The 18,463-nt window shown below is 30.2% G+C and overlaps 1 protein-coding gene across 1 annotated transcript; it reads right to left on the minus strand.

Moving 5' to 3' along the window:
* Nucleotides 1-12,507: 12,507 nt before the first annotated feature.
* Nucleotides 12,508-16,526, minus strand: LOC116134606. Its single transcript, XM_031420290.1, has 5 exons — nucleotides 16,052-16,526; nucleotides 15,745-15,952; nucleotides 13,259-13,405; nucleotides 12,984-13,144; nucleotides 12,508-12,899 (listed from the first exon to the last, which is right to left on the minus strand). The coding sequence occupies exons 1-5, from the start codon at nucleotides 16,524-16,526 to the stop codon at nucleotides 12,508-12,510; spliced, it is 1,383 nt and encodes a 460-aa protein (XP_031276150.1).
* Nucleotides 16,527-18,463: the final 1,937 nt, after the last annotated feature.

Below are 18,463 nucleotides of genomic sequence, written 5' to 3' on the forward strand. Positions count from 1 at the left end.
GCTAGAGAGAGAGAAAGCATTACACACACATGATAAAGTGAAAAAAACATTACCTCTTTCCCTACGCTGAATGTTTTGCTGTCTAGATATTCTTTATAAAGATTTTTCCATTTTTGTTTAGAATTCGTATTTGAACCCTCTTGATGACAAGTTTTTTGCCGTTTCACCAATTTACATAATGGAATTTCTTCTGACTTATTATCTTCGTCTTCAATCAATTTAACATGGCAGGAATCAGAATTAGGTTTCATAGGATTTGAGACTGATACAGGTAAAACAGGAGTCTGTAAAGCAGTTAACAATTCTGACTTGGAATCACTGTTTGATCCTCTTTTATATAGTACTTCATAATCAAGTCTTCGAATAAATTTCATCAAGTTTTTCGGAGCCATTACTACACTTAAAAAAATATCATCAAATAAAAAAAATAAAGAAAACAGACAATCAGTCAACTTAATAGAAATTGTAAGACTTTGTTATTACTTGGGAGACATTTATTCTTCGTAAAACGTGATAGAGACACAAGATTACAACTGGTGTTTGTGATTCGAAAACAGAATAACATGCAAGCACTATATCAAACTGATATTAATATACTCACCATATATGACTCCAACTGCTACAATTCTCATTAAAACAACAATATCTCAGACGTACTACAAAGAACACCAAAACCTTGGCAAGTTTTCCGAAAAATAAATAGATAATTAGATGATAAAAATGATGGTAACCTCTGAAGCATTTGTACCACTGGCATTTCATAACATCAATTCATAAAACAACAACATTATTACAAGGTATACTAAATACAACAAATAATAAACAAAGTCATAATGAGAAAAAACACCAATTTCAATAGTAGATTTATCGAGAAAATAATCTGCAACACGACTACCAGAGAAATGAATAAACAACCTGAGCACAACAAATTATAAGCACAAGCATCTAACAACTTCTCACAACTATGATAACGAATCTCAGAACTCCGTAAGAATAACATGTACTTTAATCAAAGTTAAAATCGATGACAAATTAATTAAACCAATGTAAAAAATTAAACCAATGTAAAAAAAAAAACTAACATTGTCATTGTAACTAAAGAGAATTTACTTTACTTATCTCATCTTCAGTCAACGAGGAAAGACGGATGTGGAAAACGCAACAAACAGACTGGGACAAATGCACTTAATGCAGAACTGATAGAGAAAACCCTAAATCCCAAAATTTACTTCAAGTAAAATACTGAACATTAAACCTGCATATTTACTTTAAATCTCAACAACATTTTAAATGACAACATTTATCATTGCTTACAAATTTTACAAAGCCAAAACGACAACGCATTGTAAAATCAAACTTAACATAAAAGTATAAAAGAAGGGAAAATCAAAGATTCCTTCAAAATCTCTCGATCAAATACTTAATCTGACAATAGAAATGAATTTGAGACTAAAAATTACAAAATCAATAGAATTTCAAATTCAATAATATAAGTAATAATAGTTCCATACATAAAATAACATGACTTGCAAAATAGTATTTCCAATTCAAGGTGCAAAAATGTAAATATATAGGTATAATATATTGAAAATAGAGAAATCCTTATGATTAAATTGTAATGACGAATAAAATACTCAATTTCGTATTACTTTGAAACCATTTCATTTTGAAATAACATTAATTGACAACAAAAGATTAGCTTGAAGCAACAGAATCTGAAATTTTACCATATGTACATAATAATACAGACAAATAATACTTTTCCCATAGGAGAAGATCATCACGCAAGTGTTATGAGGTTGACGACCTAAAACGAAAGCATTAGGAGGATGACAACCTAAAACACATCGAACCAATTGTATATGTGCTTATACAGTCTCTGCAGTGTTCTAATCAAAGAGAAGGAGACCTTGCCTGATCCATTTTCCATAGGCCTTCCTCATACTTATTCCACCTCAGAAACCCTTCATCACTTCGGGTACATTGGCACATGATGCACGGGTGCTTAGTACATGTTAAGAATTCACATAATTGAGCAGCCTTTTGCAAGATAATTTTATCTAGCTTCTTGATAATTTTTTCGAGCGTCGGTGGAGGAAGTAGTGAACCTTCTATAAGAAGGCAATGTGATATGTTAAGGACTTCCAAGTTTGGTAGGTCATCCAATATAAGCATTGGGGCATCCTTAACTATCATTGAGTATCTCAGGCTAAAAACCTTCAAGTTTTGAAGAAATTTGGCTATCATAAGCAAAGAGAACATCAAAAGGACCCATGACCTTGAGTTCACTGAAGTTCTTGCAATTTAGGGCTATTTCCTTTATAAGATAAGGGGGATTTGCTATACTAGGCATTGTCAGGGATTCAAGACATCTCCATGTATGAATAGCCTTGCAAATTCTATCCTTCTTTATTCTATTCCAAGCTGGCATAACAAGTTGCCTTAGTTGGGGGCATCTGCAGACAACGATATATAGAGGGTTATTCCCAATTCACTATGCGAAAAAGAAAATTAAAGATGATAATCACTGGTATCAAAGGCAATACCAAAGACCCAGTCAATAAATAGTGAGAAAAAAAAAGAAAAAGAAAGAACTTCAAGAATGCAAGCATTAATTCTTCAATCATAATCATTTTAGATAACAAATGTCTGAGCAACCAAAGGTTAAAACTATTTTGTGTTCCTTTTAAATGTAAATTGATCGAAATAATTGTAGTATAATCAAGTCAAAATAAATGATCGATGATGTTGCATCTCCTTACATTTAGCAAATAAAACACACATGTAGTTCAAATCAAGCAACATATAGAATTGAAGTGCAACTTAATAAAATAAAACAGCTAGTATTTCTCCGCATATAAACTATAAATTAACAAATGATAACTAAATAGGCTGCAAAGGCATCAACATTCCTTTCTTCCTCTCATCCCTTGATAATATACATATTATAATTCAATTTCACATTATCAATCATCTTAAACCAAGTCAAAAAGATAGTTAGCAAAAAGAAGACACCCATACTGCTAGAATAAGGTTTTAAACAGAAACATAGAAAAATTACCTTTCAACATTATAAGTAAATTGTTCATCTCTTACAGACAAATTGAAGTAAAAAATCAAGGTTCTTATGTATCCCTGGTTGAGACTCAAGGAAGTCTTCAACAAACGAGTCAATGTCTTATCAAAATACTCATCCACGTAAACATATGGCTCTAATGGGATTTTGATGAAATTTGATCTCAACATTGACAAATCAAGAGCTTTCCAAAGCAAAGGATCACGACAAACTTAACGCCATGAATTACAAATGTGAGCAATCCCTGAAGTCAACTAGAAGACATCAAAAAACAGAAAGATTTTCACCAATGTGTCAGTGTCCAGGTTCTCCCATCTCCTTACAGCAGAGGCACCCTCTTCCATTTGACTAGTTGCCCAATTATCTCATAGAAGTTTCAAAGCATCGACACACCTGCATGAGATGTCCACATAATCCATGTAAAATGCATAAAATATAATTCAATACATTAATTTATATGCATTTAAAAAGATTCGTACTAATCGAATGTATCAAATACTTAATATACCTTCGTAGAGATTTAGATGAATGCAAACCGTTTACATTTAAGATAAATTAATACTTAACACTAAATGATTAAGACCAAAGAAGTTTATATTCGTTGAATAGAATAATCAATTTTTCTCGATAATAACAACAATGAAACAATGATATATGATATATATAACAAAATAATTAATGTTCAACAAACTAAAAATACCATTATTAATTTACAAAAATACTAAAAACCATATTCAAATAACAATACTGACTCTCATTAATAATTAACCTGATATTATCTCCCAACTCAAAACACATAGAAAACTGTTCGCTATCCAGTATCCACACAAAAATTATATAAACCACAAAGATCGTAATAACATCATAATTTCCATATGCTTACACCAAAAAAAATAAAATAAAATAAAATAAAAACGGCCACCAAAACATCATGATTCCTTACAAAAGAACAAAAACACAACCCACAAATCTATTAAAATTACCATCACAAGTTGTGCAACGAATCATTGCAAAAACAACTCAGAATAACAACACTACTCTTCAAGCGATATGGTTGACGTAAGTTTTACTAACATCATCATATTTTGTTAATCAGTTGATTTCATTATTTTGTTAATCATACAGAAAACAATATTGCGACTCCCAACAATTGAAATGGATTATGCCGAATCACTTGTCTTTAGCTCTTAACAGTTTTCTAATACATAAAAACCAAAATACATGTTAGAATCGATATCTAACTGAATCATATTTTGCACACTTTTTTATTATTAATTCCTTAATCATACAGGTAATGATATTATAATTACCAATTGTTGAAACCATTATTTACACTTTTTTTTTTTTTTTTTTTATTGTTATGGATCTTGTGTTTTGAAACCATTATTTACCTTACAATTTACAGATGCAAATATCTAAACAAACAAACAAGTGTAAATGAAGTCTTACATTGAAGAAACGTCTTCAAACAACGACACAAACTACCAACAATAACAACGATAGGACTTTCAATTCTAAGGATTCTTGCAGAAGCAAAAAATAAACATGCGTCGCTACTGCTTGGAACACATTTGTTCTTTGTGGAAAATGATAGAAATAGAGGATTACAACGACTTATTGTAGCTTGTAAACAAGATGACCAGCAAGCAATGTATCAGACCATCGTTGCTCTAATCACTATGCACAATAGTAGAGGTATGTAAATTCTGATGAAATTCGTGAAACTAACCAATCAATTCCACAAACTGAAAAATTGCAAGTAAGTATTCATGTCCATGACTCCAACTGTGACAATTGTCATTAAAAGAAGAATATTTCAGACTTGCGACAAGGAGAATCAAAATCGTATACATTGGGACAGATCAACGTCACCAGAAAACATCACATGTCGAAGATGTAACATAGATTACCAAATAGTATGTATGAAATATAATTTTTAGTAAGTTCCTTATATAATTTCTTACACGTAAAAATTTAAATGTTTTTTAATTTATTCTGAAATAGAAGTTAAAAATCATTGGATTGTCTATACATGTTCGACAAACATCAATCTAAATGTATTATAATATAAATTAACAAAATCTATAAATAACCATTCCTATCACACATCTAAAAAAACTTCCATTCTATTATCAACCAAGTTAAATCTCATGCCGAACGATAATATTTATTTGGGTCTAGTTGCCAAACCATTATTCACTATCCAACCAATGTATTATAATATCATCATGATGTTTCTGACTTGAATACTTAACAAAATATTTATTACGCTTTTTTTTTTGGATGTTGTGCAAACAATATACTACCGTTTCATATCCTCTTATCCAAAAAGTTATTAATGTTTTTTCAATCGATGTGTTTATTTATTACTAGATGTCTATTCGTTTTCCCTAAGCACCACCTTTTGTATTGTCAAAAAACAAATAAATAATTTTAAATCTTAAATAAATAATTTACATAATATTAAAGTGATATCAAGACAAATTCAGAGAAGTAATTGATCAGATATTAGGATAAAATTAATAATTGTACCTCTATAATTATTAATATCAATTACAGGCAGATGTTATTAAATTACTCATGCAACTTGAGAAGACTACCTGAATATTATATAGTCTAATTGTACAATTGATATTATTTTTGCAGACATGTCTTTAATATTTGATGTCAGTATTTTAATGCATATACATTTTTACTGCCTTTTCCATTATGTTCTTATTATCCTTTCTATTAAACTAGTGCCAATAAGATTTTATTCTTCTTAAATAACCATGTTTATTTATTATAACATCTTTATTCATATTTTGTTTGTCTATTTTGTATTCCTAATTAAATAAAACAAATCAAAATATGTTGTGATGTGAATCAACAAAATTTTAATTAAAAAACTAAGATACTCGATAAAACATAAACAATTAAACAAGACCAATGTCGAACTGTATAAATATTTTATAACCATATTGCCAAACTACAATTAACTTCTTAATTAATATATTATGACATCATGATGATATCCCTAACTTGGATATTTAACAAAATATTTATTACCGTTTCCTTTAAAACTGTGCCAATAAGATATCATTATTATTAAATCACCATGTTTATTTATTGTTGATCGGTTCATTGTACTATTATGTAATATTTTTAATGTGAAAATACTATTAAAAATCAGGATATTAAAATTTTGGTTTAATTATGAGTCAATGTACTTACTTTTTGATTGATGTGTTCGATATTTTGACGATGTTTGGTATTCTGATATTTAATGTCACTCATAATGTACTGCTTTTTTTAAAGTGTTGATCAGATAAATCATACTGTTTATGTAGACATTTATACGATATTAATGGAATTCGTAAAAGCAGATATTTATATTAATGAAACGCGATATGTTTCCCACTGCTTTAAAAAAATTCGTACTAATAAAATGTATCAAATGCTTAATATACCTATATAGAAATTTAGATGAATGTCAACCGTTTACATTTAAATTTAATTAATACTTAATATTAAATGATTAAAACCAAAATATTTTATATTCGTTAATCTCATAGATATAAAAAAATCAAATAATTAACTGTAAGTGAACTAAAAATACCATCATTAATTTACAAAAATACTAAAAACCAGATTGAGATAACAACACTAATTCTCATTAATAATTAACAGAACATTATCTAAGAAGTTGAAATACAAAAAAAAAAAAAAGAAAAAAAAAAAAAAGGGTTCCTATCCACACGCGAGCTATATAACCACAGAGACCAATCGACAACATAATTTTATATATTGCACCCAAAAAACAACACTAAAATATCATGATTCCTTACAAAGAACAAAGCACACCCACAATATGTTAAATTACCATCAGAATTCTATAACGAATCATTGTAAAGCAACTGACAAAAGACACGCCTTTACAAGCAATACCGTTAACGTAAGATTTACTAAAACCATCGTACTTCATTAATCTATTGATTTCATTATTTTCTTGGTCATATAGAAAATGATATTTATACAAAATGGTTAATCATACAACTAATAACAATAGGATAATGGTTTTTTCGGTAGGTGTCTTATTAGGATAATGGTTAATCATACAAATGGCTATGTTGAACCATGTGTATCTTTAGTTGTTAATAGTTTTCTAATACATAAAAACCAAAATGCGTTTTAGAATCCATATTTAGCTAAGTCATATTTCACACACTTTTTTATCTTAATTCCTTAATCATATAGGTAATGGTATTGTGATTCCCAGCTGTTGATTTCTTTTTTCTTTTTAATTATTGTGAATCTTGTGCCTCGAAACCATTATTTACCATACAATTTACAAGTGCAAATCTCTGAACAAACAAGCGAACATAAAGCAAGTCTTACAAAGAAGAGACATCTCGAAACAACAACATAAACTGCCAACAATAACAATAGCGGGACTTTCAATTCTGAAGACACTTGCAGAAGAAAAAAATAAACAAGCTTTGCTACTGATTGAAACACATTTGTTCTTCGTCAAACATGATACAAATATGGGATTACAACTATTGATTGTAGTTTGCAAAAAATATAACATGTAAGCAATATATCACACTGCCGTTGCTTTGCTCACTATACATGACAACAGAGGTATACAAATTCTCATGAAATTAGTAAAACTACCTAATCATTTCTATGAACTAAAATATTGCAGGGAAGAATTCAAGTCCTTGACTCCAACTACCACAATTCTCATTAAAAGACAAATATTTGGGACTTGTAAAAGGGGAATCAAAATTGTATACACTGGGACAGATCAACGTCACCAGAAAATATCACATGTCATAGATGTAACGTGGATTACCAAAAGTCTGTATGAAATTTAATTTTTAGTAAGTTTCTTATGTAATTTCTTGCACATGTAAAAATTTAAATTCTTTTTAATTTAATCTGAAAATAGTAGTTAAAACTCATTGGATTATCTACAATTGATCCAAATATTTAATAACTTATAAAGAAAAATTAATCACGAAATTATAGTGATCAATAAAACATAAACAATGTTTAATAAGAATGTTAAAGAATAGTGATTATGAGAATCTCAAAGAATTAAACACGTTTGACAAACAACAATCTAAATACCGTTCCTATAACATATCAGAAAAAAATTCCATTCCATTATTGATTAGATTAAATTCCACGCCGAACCACAACATATTTTGGAAACCCGCCTGCTGAACCATTGTTAACTATTTATTACACTTTCCTTTAATGCGGTACAAACAGTTTGCTACCGTTTTGTATCCCCTTAACCTAAAAGTTGTTAACTCTTTTTCAATCACCATGTTTATTTGTTACTAGATGTCTGTTCATTTTCCCAGAGCAACTTTTATATTGTTTGATATAGTACCCCAAAAATTGATTGGGTTATCATGTTCTCAACTGTTAAACAAACAAGGCAACGATCGGAAAAATAATCCCAAAAGCTTGGAATGAACTGTATAGATAGACATTCATTTTCAAAATCAATATGAGGATTATGGATGTGAAGGAACCATCTGAATCTTATACTATGACAAAAACTCTCGCATAAAAGATTAGTTCAAATTTATTCTTATTATCCTTTCTATTAAACTTGTGCAAAAAGATTTTATTCTTCTTAAATAGCAGGGTTTGTTTATTATAACATCTATATTCATATTCTGTCTATTTGTTTCCTATTTCTATTTAGATAAAACAAATCAAGATATATTCTAATGTGAACTAACAAAATTTTAATTACAAGACTAAAATACTGGATAAAACATAAATGATATTAAACATTTTAATAGATATTAAATAAGAATGTTAGACAAAATTGTTTATGAAAATGTTAAAAAATTAAACATATTCAATAAACATCAATCTAAATATATTATCTCAGATTCCACCTCTTCGTATCTTATTCTCCTATAAATATTACTCTGACATCAATCACCCATTTAACTTTCTTCAAATACTATACACTTTCATTGCTCATTTCTTCTCCCCAATTTAATTCGAAAATGGCTAACAAAACATCACAACCAAAATAATCTACAATGAATATCAGCAACGACCTTAATAAAAATAATTCTCCACCAAGGCAACCAAAAGGTATGAATGTTCCATGTCTTTTGTATCCTAAATTACAAAATGTCAAACAAAACGACAATAAATATTTGCGGGAATATAAAAGCCATAAAAAAAAAAAAAAAAAAACATTTTATATGTCAAGAGTTCATTTCATAATTATATTTACAGATTCATCTTACCGTTTTCATATATTTATAAAATTTGATTGTATTTTGCATCTGCAATTGATTTAAACATTTTTCAGGGAATGCCAGAATTGAGGGAAATTCTTAGAAAAGTTGACACTGATCTGGATGATCTACATGCTGCTAGAGAGAAATTCAGAGAAGTCATTGACCAGATGTTAGAAATCATGCAATCTGCCTTGAATATTATCTATAACATAAACAATAGGGAGTATGCATTTGCACCAGAGGAACTAAACAACTATAAGAGAAATAGAAAATAAACACCATCTACATCATCCAAACCCACTTCACAATATGAAAAACCGATGTACTTATTTCTTTTATAATAAAAGTATTATTCTCCGTGTTCAACTTTATCTTGATTTTAATGTTACTCATTAATTGATAGAAATTTAGTACTCATTTTGTAGATATACAATTGTTCCTTTGATTAACGCACTGGATTTACTGTTTAATGAATCTACTAAAATTTACGCATCTTGACACATTGGTTTTGATTTAATTGCTCCATCTTCACACGTTGGATGACTATTAATAATATTTATATAGGTACATTATAGAAGTTAGTCTCTTCATATAAGTTAGTCTCTTCATATTCTGTTTTGTAGCTCTACAATTATTAACCTAGAAATTAATTGAGTTATCATGTTCTCAACTATTAAACAAACAAAGCCTTTGAATGAACTATGTGAACAGACGTTTGTTTTCAAAACTTGGCTGAGGGTTACTGATTTTAAAGAAATATATGACCCTATACTATGAGAAAAAATTTACTAGTCAATGTCAAACTTAAAAATGAATATAACTTACAGAAATTGCGAAAGCTCAGTATAAACCTTAAGTTTAAATAGTTGATCTTGATAATATTCACGTGATATTAAATACCATACACAATTCACTACAAAATACTGACATCGAATATCAAAGACATGTCTGCAAAAATAATATCAATTGTACAACTAGACCATATAATATTCAGGTAGTCTTCTCAAGTTAAATGAATGATTTAATAACATCTGCCTATAATTGATATTAATAATTATAGAGGTACAATTATTAATTTTATCTTAACACAACTATGTACATGTATACAATTTACATTTACTCTAAAATTTGTATAATTTAACAATTATTATCTCTTAATCTAATTAATTTATTTTGTTAGAATAAATTTGTTTACAATCTATTTCAAAAACATTGAATAAACATACCCGTGCAATGTGCGGGCCCCATGTCTAGTATAATTATAATCTTAAAAGTAATTTTTCAACATTTTGTTGTAGCTTTAATTGTATATTTTGGGTATAAATAGTCTCATCTATCAATAAAGAGTTGATTTAGCGAGTGTCAGTGACAATTTTTTTTTTTTTTTTATTTCGATATACTATATTTAAGAAAAAATTATATGATTATTTTTTTTTTGTTAGTGGTTTTAACGTGTGTGCGAGAAATCCAAAGTGGATAAATCTCCAGTTGGCATATAAATATCTCGTGATATGGATACCATATCAAAGTCGATGATTGCACAACTTACCGTTTAATTGAATTTGAGTTTATCTCAACTCAACTATATAACTGACACTATAAAAAATCCATTATAATCTATTTTTGGGGACGTAGGAAATAGATCACAAAACCCATTAAACTCTTGTAAAAGCAACTCGCTTACTATTTTCTATAGATTTAATAACATAACAGTGGACGTAGGTTTTGCATTATAAGTAGACGAACCACTTTAAAAAGTATTTATAGTTCTTTGTTATTTTATGTTTATTACTGCATATTCATTATGGTATTATTCCATCGGTGATCCATCAGGATTACACACATATCTTATGTGGTTCTAGCATTATCAATCATGTACCTCTAATTGGTACGATTTTCTACATCAACATAACTTATGCATTATAATAACACATTAATAAATAGATTCTCTTATGATATATCTTAATTGAACTTTTTCAAGAAAATATTAAAATTTGGTTACTTTCCTTTCAAACATTAATGTTATTATTATTGATATTATTAATTTATTCTTAAATATCGCAAATTTGTAGTTAATAATTAAGTATGGCCATTCATGTGCCATTATGGCCACTGTCGCCATCGCCAGCAATGGTGGTTGGCGGCTGACACTAGCTTGGTGTGGGTGGGGATGTTTTTGTTAAGTTTTAAACTTTTTTGTGGCTGGAGTGTTTTAGCTAAATCTGAAATGTAAGGGGTTAAAAGAAATAATTCAAAAAATAATGATAAAAATAATATTATATTAATATTTAAAAAGGAGGGCAATTTAGTAAATTATATAATATACCCATCAGTTTATTCCTCCTAACCAAACATATTAATATAACATACCCACCAATTTATTCTAACCAATTAAACACATTTTCCTAAACATTTCTAGTAATTTTCAAGGTAATCTATCTTTCCATTAATATAGCATTCCTAGTAATACAATATTTTCTGAACCAAACACATCTTATATATTCTCACTATTTTGCCACGTCCAAACTTTTTTTCCTAAAAAAAAAAAAAAGAAAAGAAAAAGAAACCTCAAATTAGGATAAAATTGTGCAAGAGAAATTAATTAGAATAAATAACTCCAAAAAATGGGCAATTTAAAATATAAATTTTGTGCCTAGTTAGTAAATACGGGCATGGCAAAAAAAACGGTACGAGAATTTTACGGGTATGGTATGACAAAGCGTGAAAAATGCGTTTGTAAAAATTCGGCAATAAAATTCGAATACGGGAAAAATATGGTACGGGTATATACAGGTTTAATACAGCACATTGTCAATAATACGTTTTGAAAAATACGGCAATATCAATCCTTATTTTAACACTTTTCATGGAGCGCCTGGCTAAAATCAGTATAGCATTTCAAATGCAAAATATTCAATTAACCAATAACAATTAGACCTAATAATATAACACAAATATATAATATATAACTGAGATTCAAATTATAGTCTCCAAACTTAAACACAATAAATAGCTAAGATTCAATTATAGTGTCAAACCAAACACATAATAAAACCAAAATTCAAAGTTGAATTAGAGTTCCAAACAAATAAAATACACAAATAATACAATCAAGATTCAAATTATAGTTTATAACAAAAACTCACAAAGTACATAAACAACAATAACAACTCAAAAAAGAGCATTTTTCAACCAAGAAATATCATCATTATCTATCAAGTCATCCATGTAACCCTCAACCGTCGGTGTAGAATTAGCATCTTCGTCCATATGAATTTCTTCATATTCATAGTCTGGAAGCTCCCCCAATTTCTCAAGATCTATAGGTTCTAAGTCGCGACTCATCGTGGAAGTGAACTTATCCATCATCATCATGTTCATCCTCACATACACAAGCGTGTCTAGCATTTCATGTGACAACCTATTCCTTTTTCTTATTTGAGCAGCTTCAAAAGCACTCCAATTTCTCTCACATGATGAAGCGCTACAAGGTTGACTCAAAATTCGAATGGCATACTTCTTGAGCACAGGAAGATCATCCCCATTGTAATCCCACCATATTCCTGCAAATAACATAAAAAGCTTTCTTAAATACAAAGAGAGAAGCAACGTATAAAAAAAATATACAAATTTTTTTAAAAACATACCAGGATGACTTGTCTGTGACATCATTTTTGCTATTGCAGTAAATAAAGTAGCTGGCCTACTACGATACAACTGAACCTCTCTCATACATGGATGCTTTTCTTCTATTAGAAGCAAGTTTTCATGAATGAAATTGATGCCATCTTTCATCTCCCTATCCTTTCTAAAATTTTGTGAGAAAAAGTAAGATGGATTGAGAAAGGCAACTACACCATGTATTAGATGAATGATGTTATTGACCTAGCAGTTCTCAAACAATTCCCAAATTCTCTCATACTTGCTTGCCTTACTATTACATCTTTCCTTGATTGCAACTTTTGCTCTCATCAATACTTCATATAAGTAACCAGCAGTAGATCCCTCACAATCAACCAAACGAAGAACTCGAACCAATGGCTCAATAGTTTTTATAACCTCTCTTCTTCTAGCCCAAAAATCACTTTGAATAATTTCAGTGACACTTTTACCTGATTCGGTCTTACAACAATGAAAACTCCTCCATTAAGATGAAGCAACAAAGATTCGAAGTTCATTCTCCAAATCCAACACAGATTGAAGCATTAAAAAATTTGAAGCGAATTTTGTGGCACAAGGTTGTCTCAATTGTCTATCTTCGGTGTACTATTTTATTACTGCATGAAAAACTGTGTACCATGTCATAAACATAACTGTAATGACTCTTGCTAGCTAGTATACTTGGAAAATATAATACATTAAAAACACATAAACATATTAGTAAAAGATAATGGGCCCGAAAATTTCTTTACTTTATATATAAAATTATTTACATTAATAAAAGTTGCATGTACATAAGCTCAAAAAAATAGTAGACAGTGGTGCCATTTCCCTCCACCTCGACGTCCATTTGACCACTTCTCACCTATTTCCTGCAAAAACAAAAAAATCAATGGAGTGAGCGCTAATTGCTTAGTAAGTAAATCCGCTAAACTAGCATTTTCTCTCCGTTGCTCACATTCTAATTTCTTTCCTTCCATTACTCTATTCTTATCTCTCTATTCTTTGTTTCTTTCTAATTTCTCAATATCTCTTCTCTCTTTCTTTCTTTCTAAATTCTCAATACTTTTTCTTTCTTTCTTTCTAAATTCTCACTGCTCATGGTAATAGGCATAATGCCATGCATAAGTGTGATGCACATGTATAAATGCAAGAAGTGCACATTTTCTTTTTTGTTTTCTATTCTTTCTTCCTTTCTATTCTTGCTCTTCTTCTCTTATTCTTTCTTATTCTTATTCTTTCTTATTCTTGTTCTTATTCCTTCTTATTCTTTGCCGATCGGACTCGGTTGAGGCATGGATTCAGAACCTTGGCCGTGTGAGTGTATTCTTCTTTCTTGGGTATAGCCCTCATCCACATGCACTCTTACGGGCTATACCAATTCTTCTTCTTATTCTTAGGCCGCTCACTGAAGGCGGCGTGCATGCGAGGAAATTCTTCTTGTCACTCATGGGTTCCCCATCACAACAACCTGTTCTTTTCTTCTTTTAGAGCATTCTTTAATAACTTTTCTGTCTTTCTCTTTATTCTTTAAGTTCTAGTACATGTGTATATGCATGTATGTAGATGGCTCATGCTCATTATTCTTTCTAAATACAAATGTTTAAATGCAAGGATGCCATGTAGCATAAAAATAAGTTTCTCTCTACCATCTATTAACTTATGTCAAGGCATAAATGAATAAAACTCATGCATACACTTCTCTTGGACATTTCATCAAACATATTGCATGCATAATCAAACTCTAATTTGGCTACAATTCTATCTCTTTCTCAAGCCACCAATATTTGGAGTAAAACTCCATTAAACAATTACTAAACTTGTCCAAAAAAATACACTCCCAAAAATTCTACTCAACTCTTTCTAACTTCAACCAAACTTCAATGAGTCATCAAACAACCAACACCACTTCTCATGGCTAAATTCTACTCATCAATAATCATCAAACTCATCAATAATTCATCAATTTCCTCAACAATTCTCAAAATCATAAGCATATACACATATGTAAAATCTCTACACACTTGATTTCTCAAATCATAACTTGGGTTGGATTTACTTACCTTATGCTTGAGTAGTTCCATTGTTGGACTTGTTTTTTCTCTAAAACCCTAAGCATAAACTATATAAGAATTCCATACTAACACAAATTAATCTTTTATAGTAAGAATCCTTACTTTTTGATGCTTAGGATCAAATCCTTATAAAAATCCAACCAAAAGCCCTCAATTTCCTTCAAAAATTTGGATGAAGAGATGAAAGAAATGGAGAGTGGAAGTGGTATATGGGATGTAGAGAATGTGAGGGTTTGCAAAACTAATCCCTTAATAGCTCATATAAATAAGCATTCTTTCCCATTTGACCCCTCCACTTTCTTAGAAATTCCATCCTTGCCCTTTAATTCTTTACAAACACACCCCCAACTCCAATGCATTCTCCATGAAATTTTCTTACATTTCACTTCCCAATTTTCCTGTTAATTAGGGGTAGAATGGTCACTTTACCCTTATGGAAAATTCCTCTAGAAACTTCTCAAGAAATTCAGCTAGCTCTTTGCCTCGGCAAAAAAATCCAGAGAGTTCTTCGCCTCGGCGAAGTCTGAAATTTCTGACACAAATTTGGGCAAAAAGTTCATTACCATGGTGACAAAATTCCTTTGCCGCGGTGAAGTTTGCAAATGTCGATTTTCAATCTTTCTCCTAGAAATAAGCAAAACTAATGGCATAAAAGCATAAATAAGTTACGTACCTCAATGTGGGCGTTACGATAATTATTATTCTTGCTTCATCTGTGGCAACTTTTACCCAATTAACTTCTTCATTTATGTCTTTCAAAAGAAGCTGAATTCCATGAGTAGCACACCTCGTCTTATACATTTGAGGATACAATCCAATGAGTATGTCACCAGCAGATGTGAAATTGCTACCATTATCAGTTATGAATTGCACAACATGTTCTTGTCCCATTGATTCAATCATAAAAACAACAATTTCTTTCAAATAAATCCCAGTTTTTCTTTCTTGGGAAACATCCAATGATTTTAAAAAAACTGCACCGCCAGGTGAATATGCCACAAGATTAATGAAAAATCGGTGCCCAATATCAGTCCATATATCAGGCATTATAGTGTAACCAGATGCAGATGTATCCCAAGAAAGCTTCACCATAGAAACATACTCATCAACACATTTTCTAGATTCTAGAATTAGCTTAGCTCGAAGAGTTGAGTAAGATGGAAGCTTGTATGCTGCACCATATTCAGCCATTGCCTTAACAAATTCTCCAAAAGCACTGGTTTGAACAACATTAAAATCAATATTGTTCACTATAAAACACTTAGCAAGCATTTTATCAACAAATTCCTTGTCTTTTTTCTTATTCATTTCTAGTAAAGATGCTTGACTTTGACGTCTTTGACTACCTTTAGAAAGTGGTGGTGAATCTGTTTCCTCCTCATGATCATTAGAGTTTAAAGCAATAGAAGAACCGGCATAACTTTTTAATTTTTTATTACTTCCACTTCTAGACATACTTGCTTGTGTCTCATAATTGACTTTAATACAAATCTCAACATCATGGCCAGTAATTCCTAACAAGTATGCTTTAATTTTGTAAGCTGGGCACTACATACTTTTTGACAGAATTTACATTTCCATTTATTCCCTTGGAGCTCCTCAACATGCTCTCAAATTTTATCTTTTTTTGTACCATATTGATTTGAGTCTGCATTTACAAGAACATAAAAGAGAACCACAAGTAAATAAAAGGGTAGTGATATGAATCAATTTGTTTAAAATAAGAGTAGCATTTGCATAAATCAATTTGTTTAAATTTAATGTAAGTAGTATATATTTAGCTAATAAGTTAAAATGAAGTTACTGTAAATTAAGGTGGTTTTAACTTTTAATTAAGATCTCTTACAACATATATAACCGACACTGCTGCATAGAAGCTAGAAAGCAAGAGATCAAGTCATGGCTGCTTTAGGAATCTCTAGTGGTTCTTATCAAGATTTGACCTTAACCACACTTTGACATTCAATCATTCAAGTTTTTGTTACAAATCTTCAGATCATTGTACTGCAACTACCGATATTAAACCGTCAAGATTGTTATTACTAAATGAGAAATCAATGAAATGGAAGCGAACCCCAAAGTTTTCCTTAAAAAAAATCAGTTTAGTGCCGAGCACTTGAAATTGAGAATAATTGTAACGCCCACATCAAGGTACGTAACTTGATTTATGCCCTAATACATTTAGTTGAATTTTACTAGAGTTATCTTGAACAAGTGTGAAAAAAATTCCTTAAAACTTCACTAGGGGTAAAATGGTCATTTAACTCTTAATTAGTTGAAAGTGTGGGGAGTGAAAAGAAGTAGAATTACATGGAGAATGCAATGGAAAAGAGGAAATTATTGTAATTGACTAAGGGACATTGATGGAATTTCATAGAAAGTGCAAAGGCAAAATGGGAATACGTGCTTATATTATTTGATATAAGGTTTCATTTGAAGAAACCCTAACCAAAATGCAGCCCTTGTTCATGCCATATTCTCCCCATTTTCTCTCAATTTTCTTCACTAAAATTCAAAGGGAAATCATAAGATTTGGCTTGGATTTTCATAGATTTTCAATCCTAAAGCATCCTAAGGTAAGATTCTAGCAAAAGGAGTGTGATAAACTTTAAAGTTTTAAATTCTTATGGTTTTTATATGATCTAGGTCCAAAAGGAAGAGATTTAGAGCAAAAGGGAAGTGATCTCACATATTCAAGGTAAGTAAACCTAGTTTGAACCTTAATTTGAGCAAGACTTGTGTTGAATGAATTATTGCATGTTTGCATGTTTGGACGCGATGATATGAGAGAATTATTAGCTATTTTTTATGTTTAATGATGTGTAATTTCCAGTCATGAGAAGTAGTGTATGGTTATGTGATGATTTGGTGAAGTTATGGAAGAATTAGTGATGAAATTTTTTAAGTGTAGAGAAATGTTGAAAATGGACAGGTTTGATGCTATAATTATTGAGTTTTTGGCTCACAATTTGGTGGAATTAGAGAGCTTTGGAAGTGTAGCAAACATGGTAGTTGCATGTGCACATGAAGTGTTTGATGAAAATCTAAAGAGAACTAGCTAGAGAGAGAAGAGTAGCATAGCGGGTTTACTTACTGAGCAATTAGTGCTCACCCCGTTGTTTTTAATGTTTTTGCAGACAGTAGGAGAGATGCAGTCGAATGGAGCATCAAGAATCGGAAGGATCTGGCAACACTGTCGAGTTTATTTGTAAGTAATTTTGTTAACGTACAATTTTGTATATAAAGAAAAATTAGTTATAGACCCATTATTTTATACTCATCTACATGTATATTTTCTTAATATATAGATTTTAGTGAGTTTTACTGTTTATTTTACGAGTATGCTAGCTAGAGAGAGAAAGCATTACAATAAACCTTCATTTACCATAGGA

Source organism: Pistacia vera, unplaced genomic scaffold (genome assembly GCF_008641045.1).
Source record: "Pistacia vera cultivar Batoury unplaced genomic scaffold, PisVer_v2 Contig29, whole genome shotgun sequence".
Classification (NCBI taxonomy): domain Eukaryota; kingdom Viridiplantae; phylum Streptophyta; class Magnoliopsida; order Sapindales; family Anacardiaceae; genus Pistacia; species Pistacia vera.